This window comes from Anas acuta, chromosome 11, assembly GCF_963932015.1.
Source record: "Anas acuta chromosome 11, bAnaAcu1.1, whole genome shotgun sequence".
NCBI classification, from domain to species: Eukaryota; Metazoa; Chordata; class Aves; order Anseriformes; family Anatidae; genus Anas; species Anas acuta.
The window spans coordinates 20,783,715-20,809,548 of NC_088989.1; the positions used below are offsets into that span (position 1 = coordinate 20,783,715).

The 25,834-nt window shown below is 36.7% G+C and overlaps 1 protein-coding gene across 18 annotated transcripts in view; it reads left to right on the forward strand.

The window, feature by feature from the left end:
- Positions 1–25,834, forward strand: part of CACNA2D3 (calcium voltage-gated channel auxiliary subunit alpha2delta 3) — a 463,864-nt gene that overhangs the window by 78,119 nt on the left and 359,911 nt on the right. For all 18 annotated transcript variants that reach the window (XR_011100159.1, XR_011100160.1, XR_011100162.1 and 15 more), the window contains one exon: positions 13,777–13,893. Coding sequence is in view for 14 of the 18 variants with exons in the window: in XM_068694140.1 (XP_068550241.1) it covers positions 13,777–13,893 (117 nt within the window). In the remaining 4 variants the exon portion in view is untranslated. The remainder of the gene's footprint in view (positions 1–13,776; positions 13,894–25,834) is intronic.

Sequence of the window (25,834 nt, forward strand, 5' to 3'; positions counted from 1 at the left end):
TATATATTTGTTATTTTGCAGTGTTTGTATGTAAGATTAAAGCTGAAGTCTGAAAAAAAATAATAATGTGACAGTTCAGTGTTATAAATTTGAAAGCCTCTGTAGAGGGACAGTGGACATCAGACTTGATTTATATTGTAGCTCTCATTTTAACAAATTAAAAGCCTTATAGACAGACAAAAAGTGAAGCATAAGGATATGCTATCTGTCTAGAAGATGATTTATTACAGAGCAAAATGGTAACTTCTTCAAACAGAAATTGTGAAACTAAACTTGGAATAATATGGTTTGTTTTTTTTTGTTTATTTGTTTTTTGTTTTTTGGCAATTTGGTGACAGGTAGGGCTGGTAACCACAAGACCAATAAGTAATTAAGAGTCTAAACATTCCTGCTAAAATTGATTGGGAGAGAAATCGAAATCTTAAATTAGTCTCAAGTATTGTATACCTACTGTGTGTACTGTTAAGGAAAAAGCTAATTTAACTACCAAAGTATTCTCAAGGAGACTTGATTTTCAGACACAGTTTCAAAGATCTGGGCTGTTTGTCATACTATTACAACATCATACTGAGACAGAAATAAATTTAACTGCACTTTTGGATATTTATTCATTCATATTCAGATTGTTCTATAATGTGTGCTAATACCCGCTCCTCTTAAAGTGCTTCAGAAGATCTTAAATATCTTCAAATATTTGTAAATATTTTAGCAAGTGGATGAATAATATCTTTTAAATGTTTATACATCTTTTCTACGCAAGGAATGATAGTAATTTCGGCATCAAACTATCCCTGTAAGACAATATTAATTTATTTATTGAATGAGGAAACAAAGATAGAATTTAAAGTAATACTATCAGACGACTACTGCAGTGCTGGGAAGACTGCCGCAGTGCTTAGGTGTGTTTTTTTTTTTTTCCCAATTGCCATTTAGCAAATGCTTCTTTTGTCTGTCTATAAGGCTTTTAATTTGTTAAAATGAGAGCTTCCATCTGCCACATCTCCTCTGAGTCTATCACCAAAACCTCTTAATTTAAACCAAGGATGTAAATGAGCTGAAGTGAATGGAATATTTTCATGCTTGCCCTTTGACTTTTTCTTGGATGTAAGCTGTTATTGCAAAATTATCTAATTTACTGCAATAAATGCTCCCTCTCTCTTTTCCGCCTATAAATGCATAATTTTGTTTTTCTGGCTTGCAAGAAGCTAATGATGACGCGATTGTCAATGTTCTTGTGGTTTGACTCTTAATCTTCAGTTGGAACAGGAAAAAAAAATAAGAATGAACCAAAGGCAAATTGATTATTAATAGTGGTGCGTTCTGTACCTTTGCTAGCAACTTTCCCATTTCAACTAAAGCATCTTTCAGCATAGTCCTTCTTAGTGTGTGTTAGAGACATAAGATAACACCATCGATACTTTTATGGCATAGAAAATGCTCAGGATTCCCTACAGGTGCTGTTGATGAATTGATGAATTAGTGAAGTGTTGCATGCAGATTTGTACTGGTCCTGCAAAAGATCTTTTTCCCCTTCCCAAAGCCCTTTATGTGACTTCTGCTGTAATTTGTACATAAACTGATCAGAATGCTGCTGCAGGGGAACCAAAATGTTGTTTGTACGGGGCTGTGTGGGGAGAAGCAACTTGTATGTTTCCAGAAGGTCCAAGACCAAATGGAGCTGTGATAGCTCTTTTCCCTTTTCATGGTTTTAGCTATCAATGACATTGGGGCTGGAGTAGCATCAGTGCCTCCTACTGTGCATCTCTTAATAGCACTTGTGCACCTGTAACAGTAATCTAGAAGACATTTTTATACCAGATGGAAACATGGTGGGGACGTTATAGTGACTAGACTAATCAAACTGGTCCCATCCTTCTACTGTAATTGGAGGAGAGAAGAAAAGACTCTGTCAGCTGGGAATACAGATGCATAGTTCTGGATCTTATTCCTGAAATTAAAATCCATGAGGTATCATCTTCTAGAGAGTAGAGTTGTATTGCTAAAAAGAAATGGGGAAACAGGGAACTTTATTTTGAATGAATTAAAGGCAGCCTTCTTTTTAATGTCCCTTTTTTTTTTTAAGAGCCACTGAAGAACAATCCTTATTTTTTGACTAAAACAGAGCTCTCCGATTATTTTAGCGATACCCAAAGGGAGTGGTGAGTCCAAAGTTGTCTTTATTGTGCTATAATATTTTCAATGACCAGAAGAACCCTTCCCAACCATAATATTGCTACAGTAATACAGGCTTTTCCAGAGTTAAGAATTTCCGTGCAAATACTGAAAGTTAATTAATTTATTAATTAATTATTTTTGGGTAGTTTTATTGTAGCAGATGATACATAGTGACAGTATGAGGTGGAATCTAGAGCAAGAAAAGATGCAGGTAGTGAATGCCATGGTTAAAATGGTACTAGTGAATTGCTTTCAGTCTGCATTGGGAAAAAAATGTAGGTGCTGTTCTTTTGAAGTCTTAAAGATATCTTAAATCTTTTGCTATTGGCTATTATGCATTCAGGCACCTCAGGAACAAAGAAATGACAGAAAAATGGATGGCCTGGGTTTAACTAAGTAGGTGATGGTACAGATGAGGCCTGATAAGCTTAACACTTCATCTCTGTGCTGCCACTGTGGTTTGCAAGGATGTTAGAACTGTCTGACTGAGGAGGGCAAGCTCCACAAATTTACTCATACATGGCAGTTCTGTAATGAGGTGATTCCTTAAACTACTGAACTAGAACTGCACAAACAGATGTATGCCTCTGGCAGTCCTGTGCGCACAGCACATGGTCTGCTGTACCTCCAAATGCAAACAGTGTCCGGTTGCCACTATTATATTTTATTGATGCACACCATTTTTGTATGTTTGTAATAATAAGGGGCAAGCTGTGTTTTTGTGAAAGGAATAAACCTGCAAGTAAATTTGGGATATTTATGTTGCAGAACAGAGTTTGACAAGAATCTAAATATTTTACTTTTTCAATAGGTTATAATGACAAAATCTGGAGTTGGAAATTAAGAGAGTGTTCTGCCCTTGGCTAAGTGCATTATGTTCTTTCATGGTAAAGCTGTTTTAGAGAGCTCAGGAGATGAAGACTTGAGCTTCCATTATGAATCTTTTACACAGTTGCTGGTAAACAACCAAAGGTCAAGCTCAGTCTCAGAAGTTAGCGTTTTTGAGCCTGATATTAGTTTAGCAAAATTACATAAGGTTATGTTGATAGATATGACCACTGGGACCCTAAATCACACACAGAACAAGTCATGCACTTAAAGTTATCTTCATGCCTCAATAGGACCGCTTGTGATTTTAACTTGAGCATATGTTGATTACTGTTGCCTTAGAGGCCTGAATGCAGTTCACCAAGAAGGTCAGTGCTTTGTGGTGAGCAGCGAGGAATTTATCAATAGATTGACTAACTGTTTCCTGAAATTCAGGTGGTTTTCCTGTTCTGAGGTTTAGCAAATTGTGGAAATTGTGTATTTTTATTAAACAACGAAATAGTAGCAGTCTGCTGATGGCAGGTTGTTGAATATTATTGTGGAGAAAATGGAAATTTAATTTCAATGTCTTTATGAAGACATTAATTGTAGCAAATTAAATTTAAAGTTTAACTTGTGCAAAAATAGTACTTAATAGAATTCCAAAACAGTGAGTGATAAATTCTGTTGTTCAGAAAACAACATTTGTAAAGCCAGAGAACTGGGAGGAACTCTTGGTTCCTCTTGTTGAGGCTTGCTGGTCTAGGGCCAGTCTTACTTCTACTTCATAAGAAGTGGATCCCACCACTAGATGCTGATCACCTAAACCTCTAAGCCTGTTTTTTTTTTTTTTTCTTAATGCAAAGTAGTCATTATTTCATTAAACAGTGGAGTTGAATCAAATTAGTGACGTCTCAAAATAAGTGAATTTAATTTTTCACTAAGGTTTTCTATTGTAGTGTAATAAAATATGAAGTTTAAAGTATTTCTATACATTTATTCTCCCGAAGAATATTTGTTGCAGAAAGGTGATGTTAGACATTAGCTGCTTATACTAATGAGCATTCTAACTAGAACAAAATATTTTGTTTAAGAAGCAAGCATTCAAATGGTTGTACTGCAAAACATCAGTCAGTATATGCATGTGTTCCTACAACACAAGCTGATTTCTGTAGACATGTGCAAGTAACGTGATATTTTTTAAGTACAGGAGATACCCGTATGTGTTTGTTTTCTAAGTAGCAACTTCTGTGTGATTAAAGTGTTCTTCTTCTAGGTTTCTCTCATGTGTGAAGGGAGAAAAAGTAAATTAATTACCATTAGCCTGAAGGAGAGCACACTGTATTCTTTATGACTTGATAGTATTGATTTGGCTGTTATTCATGGCTTTTATTCCCTGCAATGCAGATTGAAGCATCTTGATTATCATTAATACTGGTTTGTAGACAAGCAACGTAGAGCTCTTGCTGGGTACTTCTTAGTACAAAAGTTTTATATGTTTTCTGATAAATGTGTTGGTTTATGCATTCTATTATGCACTCAAGTTAGTTTATTTCTATACGTTATGTTGACAATCTATTGTGACACTATATATAACACTTTATTTTTTTGGCAAGATGAACTCACTAATTAAATGAATTCCTAAATTACAAAAACATGTTCTAGTTACTTAGGAACCAGGAAAAAAAATAACACCTGAATAAGATCTCCATATTTCTTTATGTAAGAACTAACAGTATTTAGAAACCTGTGTAAATAAAACAATGTGCCTTAGACTTTAACTTGAGATGGGTTTGATTCAAATTTAATTATGTTAAATTTGGTCAAAGAGCAGATTGACACATGCACCTAATGGATAAGGTTTAGAAGTATTATCTAAACAGATGAATGTTAGTTATATAGAATGTAGCAAATTATGACCAGAGTTTCTGTTTCAGGAGGAGATGAAAATACATGTTGCTTTTTCTGAGGAACAGCTATTTTAAGTGAGCAATGTCTTTAGATCTTGTAATGCGATGTGAATGTTGTTAAGCAAAAGTTTGTCTTCAGAATGCGATTCAGTCTTTCTCTCTTTACTCCTTTTTGTCTCTTCTCTGCTGATTTTGTTTTGTTACTCATTTAGGGACAAAAATGGAAGGTGGGGAGATGGTTGTCTAACTTGCTTTTTTGGGATGGAAAATAGACAGTGTCTAATAAAAAAAAGGGGGAATACCGAATCCCAGAGCAATGCCTAGGGATAAGGCAGGCATAGATCTCTCAAAATGTAACAGTAAGGAGGGACAAAGATAGACAGACATAGTGATAAAACGAAGTGTAATGAGAAAGATGTTATAAAGAAAGGCTGATGGAAAGAATTAGCTTGTAGATGTATCTTGTGACCTTTCAGCACAAAGCAAGCTATCTCTTTGGTTGTCCTTGTTTCCAGTAACCATAAAGGTTTTCAGAGACCTATGCAGTTTGATGTTAAAAAAAAAAAAGCAATGTTGCAGTATGTCATCCAAGTTGAGAAACTGATGTAAATTGTAAGTTGTCAGGTTCCCTATTTCCGAATCTTCAGTGGCTCAGAATAACTGTCAAAGATGAAAGGACTGCATTCTCGCATTTCTTCGGACTTTTGTGAGGAGCAGGATAGATGTACATGCTCCTAATATACTTGCTGTCACCTGAAAACATAATGATGGCTTTGCCTTGAATGAACGTGCCATCTGGGTCATGCTGTGGTTCTGCAGATTATGCATATGCTTCCTTAGGTCATTGTTTTAAGTACTTCATATGAAACACTGTAGCAGGTTTTTAAGAGTATCAAGTACATCTTTATAGAAAAAGGTGCCTCCAGGACAGTCCCAAAATGTTCTATTTTTGGGTTAGATAATGACTTTACATTCTCTTGTAAAATAGAAGGAAGGTATGTATAATTATATGAATATCTTCTGTAAAATATATATCTAAAGCAGTTTTTAATGATCTTGGTTAGCTGGCTATTAATACAGGGCTCTTAATATAGTCCTGCTGGCCTGTGAAGATGTTTCAGATGTCTAAAAGAATCTATAAAACAGTAACATAAAGTTTCAACCATTTTTCTGTGTGATCGAGTTTATGGTTGGGAAAGATGGTGAGTGTTTTTGCAAAAGGACCCAAAGTCCCTCTAGTTGGCCTCTGCCACTGGATGCTGGAGGCAGCAGCAAGGCAAATATCCTCAAACATTTTGTGTTGTTCTGGTTGGCCCTGACCCAAAGTAGCGCTGTTTGGGGAAAAGAAAGGAGCACATTCTTGACCTCTGCTTGACTGCTTTGAATTGTCTCCCCTAAATGGATTGCTTGTCTAGGTTATTTGGATCACCTGTCTTTCATGGTGCTTGTTTCAGTGGAGGCTTATTAACTACTTTAAGTACAAATTGAGATATTGAATTATTCTGAGATAAAGCATTTGAAGCTGTTAACTTTATCATTTATTAGTGAATACTGTATTTCATGCTTCACCAATACGACTGCTGCTTTTTTATTTTATTTGCAAACCTTGTAGAGTATCTTGTATCTTTCCCTACTAGCTCGTTATGACCAGTTATATATTCAAGGCTCTTCTCCTTACTGTTGTTTGTGGTTTACCTGTCTGTATCTAGTTGTCCAGAGGTTTGAGATGTCTTGTATGAACAGACACAGCAGAGTAATGTTGCTAAATCAGGAACTGTTTTTTTTGTTGTTGCTTTTAATTACTATTCAGCTTAGTGATTTAATTGATTTGGTTTAGTTGCACTTGTATATAACAATGAAGTAGAAATAGGTCAGAATTAAATAACTTTGTAAAGATTACATATTCTGGTGTTATGGTGTCCTTGTGATGACCGTAAGTTACCTATATTGTGTGCAAATGAGTTTGCAAGGAAAGCAGTAACTATCCTGGTCAAGTCTTCTGATGTTAATGTATCTACCAGGTTAGTTGATCTCTAGCTCTACAAAGCTGTACCTGGTTTACTATAATCATGATAAAATAGTATGCAACAAATGTTTCAGTATTTTGCATTTCAGCGTACATGAGTTTATGAAGCAACTAAACTGGAGTTTCAGGCAACAGGAGTTGCTCAGATGCCAGTATGTGGCAAGAGTCAAATGTGACAGGCTAGTGTAGAGCTCCTTGGAGTCATTTGATGAAGAATAAAAATTTCCCCACAGAAAAGAAAATGAATGTGCCATCACACTGGTCATTGCTGATGGATTTCATCAACACAAAGAGGTTCAGTAAAGGTTAATAGGAGTGTGTAATGTGGTGTAACACAAACTTCCAATTATCGAGGTGTTCTTTAATGTCAAGGTGAGGAGAAATATACCATTGTGACTCATCTTTCTGTACAGATCAAGCTGAAGTTAACGGAGTTATCTGTGGTCTGTTGGGCAGGGCACTGGAAGAGTAACCAAGAGATTTTGTTCTTTTTGTAGTTATGAACTGTTGTGTGGCATCGGGCTTGTCACTGCATTTATCTATATCTCAGTATCCTCATGTACAGAATTCAGATTCTTAGATGCTCGCTTTATAAAGTCTTTGGAGATCTGTGGATGATGAATTTTATACCAGCTCTTAACTGAAGTATTTTTCTTTATAAATGCTTTCCAGCCATTGGCCACAAAACAGCTCTAATGCTCTGTATTTTGTTGAGGCATTAAAACTTGCTCCACCAAATTTGGTTTAGAGTAAGGAGGAACAAATAACATAACAGTGATGTTCTTGTTTAAAACAACAAGCACACCACCATAGGGGCAATGCGATAATGGAGAATATAAAATCTTTTACTAAGGACAGTTTCACAGATGAGTCTATCAGAGAAGTGCACCATCTGTAGCTGATGTCTGCTGTGGTTGTGCCATCTGAATACCCTTCTGCTCAGTGGAAAAGCTCTGATTCCCACTCACATGTGATACTGGAGACTTCATTTTCTTTGGCTTCAAATTCAGGTTTACTCCAACAGTGTGTATTTAATGAGCGACCCCTCACTTGTAATGAAGCATTTAGAGTCTTTGCAGTATATTTTTAAATTATCTGCTGGAAATTGCTCTAGTATCTTGTGTGTAGAAGGGATGTGTGCTAGCATGTTAGAGCACCACGAGAGCCTAGGATTCAAACTTTCCCAGTTTGTGTCCCATCAATTTGAGCATGCTTTAAAATGATATTGTCTTGTAAAATGCTGTGATAGGATTTCCACATCAAGAACAATCTACATTTTTATCTTTGGTTCAAAAGCTCAGAGCCATGTTTTTAATAGTAGCAAGCCTTGCTCTGTGCATAGATCCTTTATTTTCAACAGAACTACTAATGGTGTAAGGCAGCACCTAATGCAGATATATTGTCAGTTTATTCTACAAATTGTGGGGTTGAGGTTTTATAACTGAAAACAAAATAAGTAAAAAATGAGTAGGTGTTTTAAAGCACCTTGAATAGTTCAGTAGTGCTAATGGCATACAATTGAAAAATTATTTTATGAGAAAGGCATCAAAAATCAATGTGAGCTTTATGTGTATGTTTCTGTAATCTCATTTTATACTTGAAATATTGATACCCAAACATCTGAAAGTATTTTTCAATTGTGTGGTGTCTTTTCCTAAATGGCACGGAGTAAATACATGTATACCTTTTTTTTTTTTTTTTTTGTGTATGGAAACAATGGATAGATTGAAATGGATATGTGAAATTTTATTTACATGCTGCATTTTCATTATAAAGTAATTATAATTATAAAGCACATTATAAAGCACACATAAATGTCATGTATGTGAGAAACTATCTCAAATAGCAACATTTGTGAAGTATGTACAAATATGCAAGAAGTAACTATGATGACACCTCAGAGGCTTATATCAGTTTCTAAATATGCATCACAAACTGACAGATTGGTTTTAAAGGACTATTACAAAATTGCTTTTGGTAAATGCACTTCTTTGATCAGGATGGCAGTGATATTATCTGCTTTGGAAGATGACTGGGAGTGGGCAGAATCTTTATCATAAATGGCTGCAGTGTTCTGTCTGTGTGCAAAGCACCCACAGATTTGCTGAAAGAGTGATGCTGAGAACTGTTTACACACTTTTAAGCAACGTGAAATATTTTGGTATACAACATAATATCTGGATTTTGGTAAAATGCTGATAGAAGTAGATACAAAATACAGTTAGAAACACAAACACCACATTTGTCTTTGGAGAAAAAAAAAAAAAAAAATCAGACTGTAGCTGACATAGAATCACAGAATCATCTAGGTTGGAAGAGACCTCAAGATCATCGAGTCCAACCTCTGACCTAACACTAACAGTCCCCACTAAACCATATCCCTAAGCTCTACATCTAAACGTCTTTTAAAGACCTCTAGGGATGGTGACTGAACCACTTCTCTGTGCAGCCCATTCCAATGCCTAACAACCCTTTCAATAAAGAAGTTCTTCCTAATATCCAACCTAAATCTCCCCTGGTGCAACTTTAGCATGCCTGTTACCAGGCATGTGGGAGAATAGACCAATCCCCACCCCACCTCACTACAGTTTCCTTTAAGGTATCTCTATATGGCATCTTTCTGAAGTTGTCTTATTTCAAGAGGATATTTCTTTTCCTCCTTCTTCATTCAAGCTACATGTTGTGTGTTAATTATTTTTTTGGGTGCTTGTTGATGTTAATTGCCCAATGCTTGGATTGCAATAAATGCTTCAGACTGGAGTTTTGTGGCTCCTTTGTGGTATGTTACTCCTAGATGATCATTTACTGTGTGGGGTGGGACGCAAGTAAATCCATGAACAGCATTAAAATTTCTGACAGTGAAGTACTGTTTGTCTTTGCCTGGTGCCTATGTGAAATGATCTGGCAAAATAGATACTGCAGAAATAATCTATTTTTTGTCCGTTTTGTCAAATGATAAATGTTCCTGTCTCTGTGGAGAATTTCTTAACAAATGCTGATTTTGCTAACAGAACGAAATAAATCAGAATTTGCTTAGTTGTATATGCTCAATCTTCTAGACAATTGGAAAACCACTTATCAAAAGAAATGTCCAACTGTTACTAACTTTTCATACATTTTTGTCTTGCAAATCAATTATTTACAGAAAAGTTGAGGTTGTTTTATCTCCTTTTAGTAATAGTAGAAATGTATCATTGTGTGCTAGAATAGTTGATGTGAATTTTTCCATATCTATTATTGAAATCAAATGATAGAAAATTGAAAAACATGGAGGGTTACATTTTTTTAAATGCTTTTTCCACCAACTTCACACTATATATATATATATATATATATATATATATATATATATATTTACAGGGCAGAGGAAATGGCTGATTTAAAGCATTGCATTGCTTAGAAGTACTCTTAAGAGTAGCAGTATTACAAGATAGTCTGCAACTGTGCAATATAAAGGACAGCCCAGAAAACAGGTTCTTCCACTGCTGCTAGTGATAGCATTTTGTTTAATTGCAGCCTTACTGTCACAGTCCTGTTTTGTCAAGATGACATTAAAATAAAAAAAAAATATTTTAAAACTTATTACAAATTTTGAATGAACTTTGTATTGTTTTAGCTATTTTTTAAAATTAAAAAAAATTATTTTGTAAAATGTAGTTACAGGAGAATGATGAGAGCCTTTATGTCAGACCACCTTTGTGGTGGAAGGAAGAGAATTTGTTATTAATGACACCTTTTGAAGTTATATTTCGTGTGTGTTCATATCTACTGAGATTCAGATTTCTTTTTTTACTAGGTACTGTAAAATCAACCATTTTTGAGACTGAATCAAATTTCCCAGCCTCCTGCACACTGAGTACTGAGAGATGCACAGACTAAGCTGGCACCTCTTCTCTCCACACACAATCACTAGAGCACAAGAACACTAAAACCAGCTGCTGTTCTTTCCAGCCACGTTATTTCTTCTCTTCTGTAACCTTCCACTGAGGGCTGAATAAGTAACAGAAGTATTATTATGGCAATGAAATTCTGAATATAAAATAGGTATTAAGTAAATGCCTTGATTTTCCAGGTCTTGCAGATCAAGTACATACCTCTAGTTTGTTGCAAATGTTCTTGAAGGTTTCCAGCAGTTGGCAGGGCATGTGCCATGCAAGATGTGTGGTCTTTTTTATTAGAACTTATATATTAGAGGAAAAAGATTATGTTTATATTTTTTTATTTTGGACCTTTGACTTTTGGTTTAGGGGAAAAATGAATGAATATTCTAAGTAGTAGTATAATTATAAAATCCTAAATTATCAATTGATAAATTATACCCACATATTTTGAAGCAAATTAATTATTAATTTCCAAAGGCACCAGTTTTTCAAAATTGACAAGTGTGGCTTTTAAATATTGTCTAACAGTAAACTAATAGACTATGGTGTAATTCTGTGTTGCTGGAAAATGTTGGTTTCCACTGTAACATGCAGTATTAAGACAAATGCAGTGAAGAGTATGGTTTTCTTCACTTAATGGCAAAGTTTAAATCAATAAATCTGATGACCTGAAAACAGACTCTTGATGGGATGGATTTTGGAATACTTTCTAAGAACTTTAAAGTCAACTCTGAAGGAAACAGTTTTTATCAGAAGCTGACAGGCTGAACATGATCTGTGCAGCTTGAAATAAGTGAGTCAAATTTGTACTTGGTCTGTTGACATAATAAATATGATAATTGTTCATGGCAGTGCATTTTCTATTTGTTTTAAATTCTCCAAAGCTTCAAATCCAGTGGGACATAAACAGGCTTTGACATCATTAATTAACTGGGAATGTTTTCCATTTACTGTTAATCAAGTGCATTTTACTACAGTTAGTATTTGTTACAATAACATTTACCCACTATGTTCTTGTATTTTCTTCAATAAATCCCCCCCCCAAAAAAACCAAAAAGCAAAATACAACAACAACAACAACGAAAGAACCAACAATTCTGTTTTAGACAAATCATTGTGCTATCCTAAATTAATTCTCTCAGAGTGAATAGCAGAACTTGAGCAGGAGTTTAGTAATGGCAGAAATGAACTTGCAGAGTTGAAATCAAAATGTTTAAAAGCAGACCAAGGGTGGGGGGGGGGGGGAAGGGAACAATCTCTCCTACTTTCCCCCACCAAGAAAAATGCAGGTGGTGTGTTTGAGGCTTCTTAAAGATTGCTAGACTACTATTAACATTTCAGATAAAATAGTCTCATAATAGGAAATGATATACAAGTAAATTATTGAAATGAGAAAATTACAGTATATCCAGAATTCAATGTTCTAAATATTTACTGACACCTTTGTACTTTAACCTTCTTATGAAATTGTCTGCAAATGATATTTTATCAAATACTATTTGCTTACTAGGACATTTGCACAAGTTTTTACAGAGAAGTACACTATTAAAACAAGTCCGAAGTGTCACCGTGTCTTAAATATCATTTTTGTTGGAAGAAATGGGTATAATAAGTGTAGGTATTCTCTCACAGTAGATTCCTTTCTTCTGTCACCAGCCAGGACATGACTGGTCCTGACTTATTATTGTTTTGATCACTGAAATGATCATTCAGGTGATTTGAGTCATTGTTTTTGATGTCCTTGTTCTTCCCTCTGTGGTGTTATATACAAGTCAGAGACGGGCAAATTTTATCGACAAATTTTGTTAAGAATACCATCTCATTTTATTGAGTGTTGTGCTGTGGACTGGACTAAGACTCTGCTTTAGAGGTTTGGAAGATTTTTTTTTTGCACATAGGCTAAAGCTGAGAGAAGTCAAGTGTTTTTCGTCTTTCTTGCAGTATCGTGGAGGTATGATTATGTGAATAGGTTAAGGGTTCAGAAATGAGTAATGAGCAATGATTAGTTCACGACAACTCAAACACATTTTAAGTAGAGATAAGCAAACAATAGCTAGACTGCAAGCCATCACTTAGAGTGCAAGCTATAGTGGAATGACACGGGAAGGAGGAATTCTCCCTGTATTAAATGCTTTGAAGTTTGGCTTGAAAGAGTATTATGCTTTTTTGTGTATTATGTTCTTACAAGCATCATTTATAAACACTGATAAGGGGAAAAAAGAAAAAAAAAAAGTTGATGTGCAGAAACCGGAGGATCAAAATTGTTTTGAATACATTTTCAGTGCTCAGTCTGAGAGTCACTCACACTGTAAAGCGACCATAAATTAATGCTCATCCATATTATACAAATGATACTTCCATGCCTGCATTCAGATAAAGGCTCATGTTTATGTGGTTTATGTCAGGTTTTCTTTGCATGGAAAGCTAAAAACATCTAGATATGCTTATACTATAAGTATTCATAATTAAGTATTGTATAAAGCTCATGAAATAGATATCTGCAAGAACTTCAGCTGAGAAGGAAGAGGATTCTAGGTTGCTAAGGCACGGTAGGTTGGCAATCATATTGGGGACTTTTAGTGTTAGGTTAGAGGTTGGACTCGATGATCTTGAGGTCTCTTCCAACCTAGAAATTCTGTGATTCTGTGAAAATGATTTTGGATAGAATATAAGGGTTTTTAACTTCTGATTTTCTGATGTTCGGTTGTGGGGAGCAGCAACTGAACTGGTGTGCAGGAAAATCACTTGCATCCTATGGCACATGAGATAAATATTTCTATTGTATTTTCTGAAGAGTTCTGGTTCTAACCCAGATGTTTCATCTCTATGACTGTCTCTTGGCACACAACAACCTTCTGTAATGCAAATAAACATCAAATAAATGGAGAATGTCAGCAACAGCGTAACATGAAACTAATAATTAGTTGTCAAAATTTCAGCAGATTCTCTGAATAATTTGTCCTTTTTTCCTCCCTAGAAATACAAAGAATATGAGAAGGATGTTGCAATAGAAGAAATTGATGGCCTTCAGCTTGTGAAAAAGTTAGCAAAGAACATGGAAGAAATGTTTCACAAAAAATCTGAAGCTGTACGGGTAAGCAGCAGATCAGTCTACTATTTCATTCTGTCATGTAAAACTAAGAACAGAACTTAGGCTTTGCTCTGAAAACTGGAGTGGAAATACTAAAGTGTTCAGAAATATTTTAAATATTTTTAGGATCAGTTTTTAGAGAACAGATGTAAATTATTTATGCTGGCAGTAGTTAAACTCAAGAATATGTAGTTAGGTTTGGACTACCAGCTTCCCATTTAGATTTGTAAGGTATCGCTTGCATTTGCTCAAACATAACTATATATTGTTGTGCATGTATGTTAGAGTTTGCAATATCAAACCAAAGCAAACCAGACTTCATTCCATTGCTCTCTAGCATAAAAATAGCATTGGGGAGAGTCTTCTGAGATCAACAGCTATCTTTTAGTTCAGATCCAGAAAAAGATGCAAATGTTTATTATACACAATATTTATTATATACATATTTTAAATATATACAAAAAATATAAAAATATAAATGTTTACTTATATTTTTATATAACTATACATTTATATAAATTTATATAAATTTTATATAAATTTTTATATAAGCTCCTGAATAGGAGCTTGTTGTAACAAGTATTCTAAATAATAGCAAGTTTGCTGTTGTAATTTACATTTTACATTATTCTTTGCTAGGAATTTAGGTGACTGTTTGTAACTGTATTTTCTGTTGTATCACCTATGTCAACAAACAGATTGTCCACTGTGGTGATGCAATTTGACATCTACTGTGCTGCAGGTCAAGTGTGTCTGCTCAGTGGAGTTTATGTCTCAGCTGTGGGGCAGAAGGCATCACTCAAGGAAGGGGATTCCATTTGTGTAGCTGAAGATACAATTTAGCCTTTTATTTTTTGTTACAGTGCAAAAGGGAGGAAGGAATTTGGTGCTAGTTTAGAGGTTGAATTTTCTTGGTTGGCAGCAAAGTAAAACATATTTCAGCTTGTAAACTGAGCACGCTTGGCAGGGAAGCAGAGAAAGACAATAAACATGGAACCCCGCAGTGCTATTTTAAAAGTGTGTTTTTCAGAGAAAAACTGCACTTTAAGATGTGTGCAACAGCTTCCAGAAGCCTGCAGATTGCCTGCAGAAGTACATTGACTCTGGTGGGACTGTTTTCCTTTTTCCTTAGTAGAGAAAACTACTGCCCTGAGAACATAAAAATGTGAAAAAGCAATCTTGCAACAGCAGCCTTTTAGAGCCAGAAGTGAGCAGCAAGCTGCATGCAAGGCAAGAGAACATCTTTTCCATAAGCGTGGGTTGGTGTTAGGGAAGAGCACGTGGTATCTCAATTACAGCTTTGTAACGGGTGTTTTCTAATGGTTGTGTACAGGGCTGGTTTGGCCCCTTCAGACATATGGTGTTTTTCCTCTAAGGACAGGAAAAAAAACAACCCAAAGCTTCACAGACCAATGTAGGCAACTGTGCTCTGTGTAAAAGTAAGCCCAATTTCTCTCAAGTTAAAGCATGTATGTAATGTTGTGTGAAAGGGCTTTAAAAACCTAAGACCCAGACCCTTCTTTCGACAGTTTAGATCTTTGGAAAAGAAGTTAGAAGCTTTGTTTGGACAGGGCTGCTTTATTTTTAAAATTCATCTGTATAGTGTGCCTTCCAGGAAAGTTATATTTTGCATAATTTCATGAGGTGGAGCACCTTGGACAGTTCAGACCGTAGCTAGAGGTGCAGCAGGAGACCTTTCATGCTCTGGTAGTAAGTTGAAAGCCCACCAGAGTTCAAATCACCAATAGAGCTTAGTAGTTTTGTCCTGACATGTTTTGCCCAGCTTGCATCTTTGGTACACCATAGCTCATTTTCTCTTATCTGGAGAGGTGAGATAGGACTTTGAAAGCTCATATGGAGCTAAGACCTCTGTTCCATGTTTAGACAAAGAATGTTACTCACCTTGCCTCTAAGATAATAGAATTTTGACCTAAATTTTGATGGAAATGTACTGAGCACTGAAACCAAGAGGTAAAATTAATATTTTAGATGAAGTAGTGGTAATATTTGGATAAGTACCAAATGAAGTACCAAATTATAAAATATCCCCCAGCTCTAGAAATATAGGGTAACCATTGAGAAGGTTGAAATCTAAGTGCTCAAAAAATGTGTTTGTGTTAGCCCAAATAGTTACTCTTAAGCGCAGGTTGAATTAGATACAAGTAGATCGTAATCCATAGTGTAATGTAAAATATTTTTTTAGATAAATTGTTTTAATCAATGTACTTTCTCAGCTTTTAGCAGATTTAACATCATCTGACAACTATTGAGAGAGCCACAGTAATACAAAATGTTTAATTTGTGGAAAAGGCCAATAAGAAGACCTGGAAATATAGAAATGGGTGGCTTGGAAAGGTCTTCAGGTTTGGGGGGGATTGCTTTGTGTTTCAAACACATTAATATGTTCTAGGATACTAATCACTGTTGAACTTTTTCCTCCTCCCAGTTTATAGTCTGGCTGATTTTTTCTTATCTTTGTCTCATCACTTTTGATAGTGATTAGTTGGCTCGGTATGATTTTTATCATATTCATCCCCTGTTTGAATTACCCTTCACTATGCAATTATCCTATCACAGAATGTCCCATTTTTGTGCTGTCAGATACATAAAAATAAATGGAAAACTGAAAGTGCTAAACCAATTATATAACCTTTTGTCATCTACTTACTGATGGAGACCCTACCAAGCAACTCCCCCCACTCCCAGAGTTCATTATTTACATTAGATTTATAGCAGTTCAGGATATTCCTGTTAACTGTTTCTTCCCTAACACTGCCCTACTTGATGGAATTTCAGATAGGCAGCTTCAGATCTTGTTTTGAAATATTTCTGACACAATTGGAGTTAAACCCATTAAGAGTGGTTTTGATTCAATGTTACTAATACTTAGTTTTGTTTATAGCTCTTTAAGAATATTTAAGACATTCAAGGTGGGATAAATGGAAACGTTTCATAGAGTCATAGAATATCCCGAGTTGGAAGGGACCCATAAGGATCATCAAATACAACTTCTGGCACCGCACAGGTCTGCCCAAAAGTTTAGACCATGTGACTAAGTGCACAGTCCAATCACTTCTTAAATTCGGACAGGCTTGGTGCAGTGACTACGTCCCTGGGGAGCCTGTTCCAGTGTGCAGCCACCCTCTCAGTGAAGAACCTCTTCCTGATGTCCAGCCTAAACTTCCCCTGCCTCAGTTTAACACCATTCCCGAGGGTCCTATCACTGGTGTTTACAGAGAATAGGTCACCTGCCTCTCCTCTCCCCCTCACGAGGATGTTGTCGACCACCATGAGGTCCCCCCTCAGCCTCCTCCAGGCTGAACAGGCTCAGTGCCCTCAGCTGCTCCTCATACATCTTCCCCTCTAGGCTCTTCACCATCTTTTGTCACCCTCCTCTGGACACTCTCCAACAGTTTCATGTCCTTCTTGTACTGCGGTGCCCAGAACTGCACACAATACTCAAGGTATCACACCAGCGCAAAGTAGAGCGGGACAATCACCTCCCTCAACCAACTCATTTCCTGCATTGTACAGCAGTGGTTTTAATTTTACAGCCAAACCCAAATAATCACTTTGAGAGCCTTGCATAGTTTGCTGTCACTTGTGATATTAGTTAATTGATTTCCATGGACTTTTAGTGATTTCACTTACAGGAAATGGGCTTGACCTGACTTAATTTAAAGTTATCTGTGATTTAAAATCAAAACAAAACATAATTTTTTTAGGAGGTCTCATGACATTATAGTGACTCCACTCACATCTGAAACTGAAAGGAGTACGGCATGATGACAGTGCTCAGTAACAAATGACTACTGTAACAAATCTAAGGGCAGAAAAGAGGTGGAATTAAAACAATGCATTTGCTGTTTTTATTTTTTCTGTTAATGGCGTCATAGAAAAACAAAGTGAGGGAAATGAAAGAAGTCAGTATGAAAGAGAAATTATTAGGGAATATTAAAAACTATTCTTAAAACTTTATGTAGTTAAATTTCTATTTTCAGTAGATTGACACTGAAAGATGGCAAGTAAAGTGTTAAGAATTATTTTTCTTTCAGGCAACTACCATTGCTGCAGTGGAAAATGCAAATAAAATATTTTTTTTATTAACTTTTTATACTGTAGCTACCTGGTGTTCATTGTGGAGCTGATTCTCATTATAACTGTGCTGTGAAAAGTAATTGCTGTTGTACAGTAATTCAATTTCTGTGCATTCATGCATCAGTAAGCCAGTGGAGTTTATCTAGAGAAAGCCGGGACTTTAGAGCTTTTTATCATGAAATTCCATATGCAGAGAAATGGTCTTCCAAGGAGTAGAATATCAGCTTTTACATTTAAAAAACATTTACAATGAAGAGAAATAGATTTTTATTTTTCCTCACCAATGATTTTTACACCAGCCTTCAAACTGTTTTCAGATACTATTAGGGTCATATTGTCTATGTACAGATAAAAAAAAATGTACTGTCTTTGAAATGTTCATGCGTATTCATATACTGTCTGTTTGCACATTTTAGTTTATGAATGTGTATATATGTGTGAGTACATACCTTTACACATGCATACATGCTGAGGTTTCTATATATAATATATAGAATATACAAATATGTGTTATATAGAATAGACGAATAGATGCAGAATAGATGCAGTTCATTATTGATTTGTATGTGTGTGCATATACATGAATTAAGCAAGCAATATGTTAAACTACATGTACTTCATCCACATATCAAAAGGTAAATACTGGTGAACTGTTATCCTGACTAATTAATAGATTTTCATTTTTTAAACGTATAGAATCATTAATGCTGGAAAAGACCTCCAAGATCATCTGGTCCAACCATCACCCTTCTATCAATGTCACCCACTAAGCTATGTCCCTTAGCACCAGGTCCAACCTTTCCTTAAACACCCCCAGGGGCGGTGATGCCACCACCTCACTGAGCAACCCATTCTAATGCCTGACTGGTCTTTCTGAGAAGAAATGTCTCCTTATTTCCAACCTAAGCATCCCTTGGCACAACTTGAGGTCATTCCCTCTAGTCCTATCACTGGTTATCTGTGAGAAGAGGCTGACCACCAACTCCCCACACCTTGCTTTCATGTAGCTGTAGAGAGCAATTAAGTCTCCCTGAACATCCTCTTCTCCATACTAAACAACCCCAGTTCCCTCAGCTGCTCTCCATAGGACTTGTGTTTCAGGCCCTTCACCAGCTTCGTAGCCCTTCTCTGGATATGTTTCAGGGCCTCAATGTCCTTCTTGTAGGGAGGGGCCAAAAACTGAACACAATATTCAACGTGCGGTTTCACCAGAACGTTGTACAAGGGGAAGATCATCTCCCTCGCCCTGCTGGCTGCACTATTCCTGACACAAGCCAGGATGCCGTTGGCCTTCTTGGCCACCTGGGCACACTGTCAGCTCATGTTCAGGCAAGCATCAACCAGAACCCCTAGATCCTTTTCCTCTGCATAGCTTTTGAGTCACTCTGCCCCAAGCCTGTACTGTTTCATGGGGTGGTTGTGGTCAAAGTGCAGGACCCGGCACTTAGCCATGTTGAACCTCATCCCATTGGCCTCTACCCATTGACCCATCCTGGCAAGGTCCTTCTGCAGGGCCTTCCTACCCTCTGGCAAATTGACACTTCCCCTCCCCCCCCCCCCCCCCGCAACTTGGTGTCATCTGCAAACCTACTGAGGGTGTGCTCAGTTCCCTAACCCAAATAATCAATACAGATATTAAAGAGGTTGGGCCCCAACACTGACCCCTGGTGAATACCACTGGTGACTGGTCACTAGCTGGATTTCACTCTGTTCACCGCTGCTCTCAGGGCCTGGCTGTCTAGACAGTTTTTAACCCAGCAAAGATATACGTATGCTTGTGTCTCTGTGTGTATATGTATATAGACATTCATGTTAATAACTATTACATATGTTGGTAAGCGCAATTTGAGCTTGGTTGGATGAACTCAGAGTCCGTGGCAAGTAACCTAAAGCTGAGAGTAAAAATTCCTGAACAGAGGAATTTTCATTTTCTGTGGGAATACTTTGCAGAGCTCTGAATAATTTGTTTATGAAAACTAAGTAAAGAATTCATACTGACTGAATGAATGAATGTAGTAATTACTTACAAACTACCCACAAGTAATTTACTGTTTTCTTGGCTGGTTTTGGTATTTAAGTAACTTCTGGTGCATTACTTAATGGTGAGTGCTTCTCTGTTTGATCAGACACATTGGTCAGAGAAGGTAGTGTTTGCTTTCTGTTTGATTGAAGGTGACATTTAGAAGTGGATTTTGAAGGTAAATGCTTAAGTAGACCAATTTCCTACCCACTGATTAAACATCTTTCCATTCTAAGACTTATTCCAGTCATTTGCTTTAATATTGCTGCTTCCAGATGATGTTACTGAACTCATACATAAGAGTTATATCAGAAAATTAAATACAACTGAAGAGATGGAAAGGTGTCATTAATAAGAAAGGCTCATTAATTAGGCAGGTTTTAATTATTTTTTTTTCTTAATATATTTTTTTCGTTATATTCTTCAGTGGATATTTGACTGCTTTTGCCCCAATTTGCAGTTGAGCCTGTTGTCTCTTCTGCTAGTGGTTAAATCCTTACAAGTGGCATGAATGGGTATAGGGATGAGACTCTGGTATCACTGATGAAAGTCAGACAAGACTCGGTCATAAGAAAGGATTGGAAAGCATACTGGAGTGAAAAGGCACTAAGGAAATATGTTTGGGGAAGTTAATTTAATAAACGAGGGGTCGAGAAAAAGTATTATGATAAGGTGTTATATTGAAAATGGGAGCCTGATGAAGGACTAAATCTAAAACAAGCTAAGAAAAAAAAAAAAAGCCAAACATGTACCTTTCTGTTGTTTTGTATCAGTTTTTTCTTAATATATAATCTATGAAATAAGAATTGTTGCATTGTAATCTCCAGTTTACATTCCTGCATGGTGGGGAATTTTTGTAAAAACCTGTTAAATAAAGGAGGATGAGGCTGTTGATCTTATGTTGTCATGTCAATGCAGAGCATTTGCTGGGGACAGGGCATGCTTGCGTACTGTGCTTTTTGTATCTAGATTAATTTCTTAAAATATCGGCTTCCAAGTACCTAAAGAAACAAGTGAGGTAATAGTGAGGAATATTCCAGGTGAATTATTGAACTTTTTTTTTGAGACAATTTAAATGCACATTCTTCAGTGTTCATTGTGGATTTTGTTACATTATATTTTTATTCTTATTTTCTATTGTTTTGATCAAGGCTAGATTGGGAATGGCATTCTTCAGATGCAAATGGTCATTGGTATTTCGGAGTCATATAATAGAAGATGAAAAAGTCTTAAACTTCAAGGCTTATTACTTTGCTAGCTTCACTATTTCTAATTGTATAACAAACACGTTCCCACTATCCACACATTTCCCTCATTGAGCTAATTTGCATCTGCAGAATTTTAAGGGAAGGAAAATGAATATCAACATGCACTGTTTAAAATTGTGCTGCTCAATAGATGCTATTCTGATCTATAATTTTTTAATTCAGTAAAACACTTTTTTTTTAACTGATGAAAAACACATTAAATATATAAAATTACTGGAGGAAAAAAAAAATTAAATGGCTGTGGGTGGAAGGAAATTATGGTGAATCAACCCAGTGTCACTATAAATAGTTTCAAATGACAGAATAAAGACATAATGAATAAAAGAGTGATAGCTATAATTCTGTTAGTTGTGGGCAACAAATTAAAGGTTTTCAGCAATATTTTTGTATTCACATTTAGTATTTTAACTGTAATTGTTGCTAGTTACTTTTGGTATCATTTGAATTTTGCTCAGTTTGACTGGTCCTTCATATGCAGGTGAGGAAATTTATGTTCTGAGTCATTAAGAGCTTTACTTTTTGGTGACTTAGATTACACTGGAAAATGAAAAGTGGTTGGTAATGCTCTAATAGTCAGTGGCATATTCTGTAGCATACCACATAACCCTTGATAATCATAATTTGAAGAATATTTAGAGACGTGAATATTTTCTTGTTTAGTGCCCTTGGATTTAATTATTGCTTTTCCTGATATGTAGAAATTAATTTCTTCATCAAATGTAGCATTAGCAAGTGTATTCCAGCACAGTTCAACTAGATCACAAATTGTTTCTTTGCTGCAATGAATTCTAAGAGATTAAAATAAATAAAAAATATATATGCTTTTTTTTTTAATTTATTTTTTTTTTTAAATTGGGCATCTGGTAGGCTTCTCTCATCCTTTGACTGCATTCCTGTCACAGAGTGCTGGTGTGAGTGCTCAGCCTGTCCTCAGGCATATTGCTGGTACCCAAAGGGAATGAAGGGAAAAACTGCAATTAGCTTAGTGTGTGCCTTCACTACCTGCATTGCAGGATGCAGTGGGAGGGGGAATGGGAGTTAGGAGTATTCTGCTGCCCTCTCTGAAACAGCACGGAGATAAGCACATTGATCAAATCTTCATCTAACCCTTAAATGTCTTAAAATCCAGTTTAGCTGAGTCTGCAGAAAACTGCTCTGTGGCTGGTGGAGGAGGATTAAAAGAGGCAAAACCTGACAAATCCAGTTATTTGCTCTTTCACATGCATACAGAGTTTAACGTTTCTTCCACAGACTGGAGAGAAAACCAGGAAAAACTTGAGATCATTCACTGTCTGCTTAATCATTTATTTTTAACAATTAAGGAATGCTGTCATTGTAAAGACTAATCATTTCGAAACAGTTCCGTATATCCTCCCCCCCCCCCCCCCCCCCGCCCCCTTCCCCCCGGTTAGAAAGAATTTCTTCTTTCAGCTTCTGTGTACTAATCTGCATGAGAAGTAGAACTTGGAACTTGGTAGATCCATTTTTGAGGATTTTTGAGGAAGGGGCAGTAGTTCATATTGATCAAGTTTGGGAGATGAGGAAATACGTATTTGTTTAGATTTTCAGAGTTATATACGTAATCTGGTACGTGTAGTCTCCAGAAACTGCCTCCTGAATGCACACTTGCGTGGTTCTGCAGATGTGAAGCTCTCATTGTCCTGGTACAGCTTGAAATAAATAAATACCAAAACAAAGCAACTTGAACTGTGCTTTGAATTTTGGCCGTCTTTAAAACTCTGGCTAATTTGTATCTTTGATAAAAAACAAACAAACCCACCAAGCAGGAGAAAAAAAAAATAAAATCCATATAAAGTCCATATAATCTAACCAGTCTTAGGGAATTTAGTGAATTTATTTTGGAAGTTCAAATTCGGAAGAAAAAAAAATACTCTGAAGGAAAGGGGGGGAAAAAAAAGACTGAGAGAAAACCTAAAAGCATTTTCTTCTCAAAATGATTATGATAGTTTCATCTTCAGTTCTGAGAAAAGAAGTGAAAAATATTTAAAGATAGTGCATTCAGACATAGAACACTTATCTGAAAATAAAGGCAGAGAGACAAATCAAACCAGCCACTTCACAGAATAATGCATTTATTAGACCTCATTGCAAAAGTGCGTAACGTTCAGACTTTGCTATCAACAACGTAAAATAGCTTTCCACAGAGCACGAAGAAAACACTAAAGGAGCTTTGGAGGAAAAAGCTAGGAGGAATTAGCTTCATGTACCCTTCTGTCTTATCACTGTTTTAGAGAATTAGCATATTTTAATATTTAGCATTATTTTAACAAAAAATAGTTGTATACACAACTTGGTGTTCACTGTGTGATTTACACTAGTCTCTTCAAATAGTAATTTTTATAGTCAGTATTTAACTGCACTAGCATAACTGTCACCTTTCCAGTTATCATTTATTTATACTTTTCATATTTTATTTTATTTTTTATTTTTTTTTTTATGATAAACATGATTCTTAGAAGTACTGGTACTTTTAAGTCATGGGAATTTAATAAAAAACACTCCATCTCCCTTTTTGACTGTTTACTAGTACTTCTTATTAATTGACTAGTTTAAATGTTCTCTTGAGGAGATACCCCATGGCTTGCATGCTGTTCATATATGTCTGCCTTCTGAAACCTGACACACATTTAATGCTTACATAATGAATGAAAGTATCTTAAAGAGACTTCTCCATGTGGCATGACCTGTGTTAGCACAGAACGGCTGCTGGTGCTGCTGCTGCTGTTTCCCATTACAGGACTGGTGCTGAGCAGATCCCTTGGGCCTCTGCAGCACTAGGGAACAATAGGAGCGGCGGCGAGAAGCTTCCTAATGTCTTTCTTAATAAATGATCACTTCTCAATATTTTGGGAAGCATGCTCCTGCGTGTGTAGCGGTGGGCCTGGGTGTCCTGCTGCCTTCAGCAGCCACCTGCTGCTCGTCGCTGGCTGCCCCGAGCTGATGGTGTCCCCTGCTGCTGGGGTCCCCTGCTGCTGGAGCACGAGGGGCATCAGGTCCTGAGAGCTGGATTCCAGCCGGCTGCCTGGAATTGTTTGTACTGAGCTAGAGGCAAACTGGTGGCAGAACAGTTTGGTGGCTGTTACCAGTGTAAGTCTGCATCCACCCAGACTGTTGCGAGTGTTCCTCTGCAGGGGCTCTTAAAGTACTCAAAAGCACTTTTTCAATGACAAGTGCTGTAAAGAGAACCCATTAGCAATTTTTAAGGAGCTCTTGCTCTTCACTCTGCTCTTTATTTGCACTTCCCACATGCGTTGTTAGGTCAGGTACCAACAGCTCAGCCTCGGTGGCCACTGAAGCACTGGAGACAGAGGGCCTCCTACAGAGGCAGCCAAGGGCAAAGAGCCAGCAGTTCTCCACGCTCCCACCTGGGTGAGTTTGACTTCAGTGTAATTAGGTGGCTAGATGCCTGTTTAATCTAAAATACTTTCAGCTTAGTTTTCTCATTATATCATCTCTTGCAGAGCTGATAATGTATTCCTACTGTACACAGTGCTGGTCAACACAGCTGCTTTATTTCTCACCTTTTGGATTTTTAGCACTTATTGTTTTACAAGTTATTCTGCCTCATCTCATTTTCTCTGAACACTGCAGTTACTTTCATCTTCTTAATTAAATGTATTTATACTTATGTGTACAGTAAGGCCATCCTGCTCCTTCCCCCAGCTGAACAATTAGAAAACCAGAGAGAGACCAACAACATGTGTTTGAGGTATGCTGCTCTCAAATCTTTCCAGACAGTCTCAGATGAGAGGGACAGAGGGGGAAAGCAGCTCTGCACAGCGTGGAGCAGAATGAGTAAATCCTTGCAGGTTCATCGAGACTGGTCTAATGCCATGTGAAACGCTTCTGGGAGATGAAAACAGACTGAAAGTGAGGAGAGATTTTTTTTTTTCCCCTTCCCCCGGAGAAGGCATTTTTATTATTATTATTTTTGAGAGAGCTAACCAAAACATCTAGTTAAACATCTAGTTATTTGTAATTGTGTTTTAACAGCTATTTGAAATGTAATATTAGTAAGACATCCTGCCATACCAGTAGGTTAGCATCTCCGTTTTCAAACCACTTGTAGATAATCAATTTCTTTGGTATGTTAGCTGCAGAAAGCTGGGTTCTTGAGTTTAAGCTGTAGATTTCTCATTAAAAATGTTACAAGATAGTAACCTGAAATCCTGAAGTCTCGGGGGGGGGGGGGGGGGGGGGGGGGAAGAAGTAAGGCAAAAGGAAGTAAGGCAAAAATTGACTCTCCCGCAGAACGTACTGGGTGTTAGATTTGAGGCTTCTGCTAAGCAGAAAGGCAACATCACAGGAATGACTAAACCTGCTGGACACGGAACCCTATAGCACTCAACTTCTATTGGTACTTCACTCTTGGACACTGGAGATAAACTAGCTTTACAGGTGACAGGAGTGGTGTAAAGAATTACAACTGTGTAGCATTGCTGCAGACTGATTTGACTGATCAGTTAGCGTGCTTTAAAATAATCTGTTAAGATTTCAAAACACATACAAAGATGGGGTCTAAATGTGCAGTTGCACA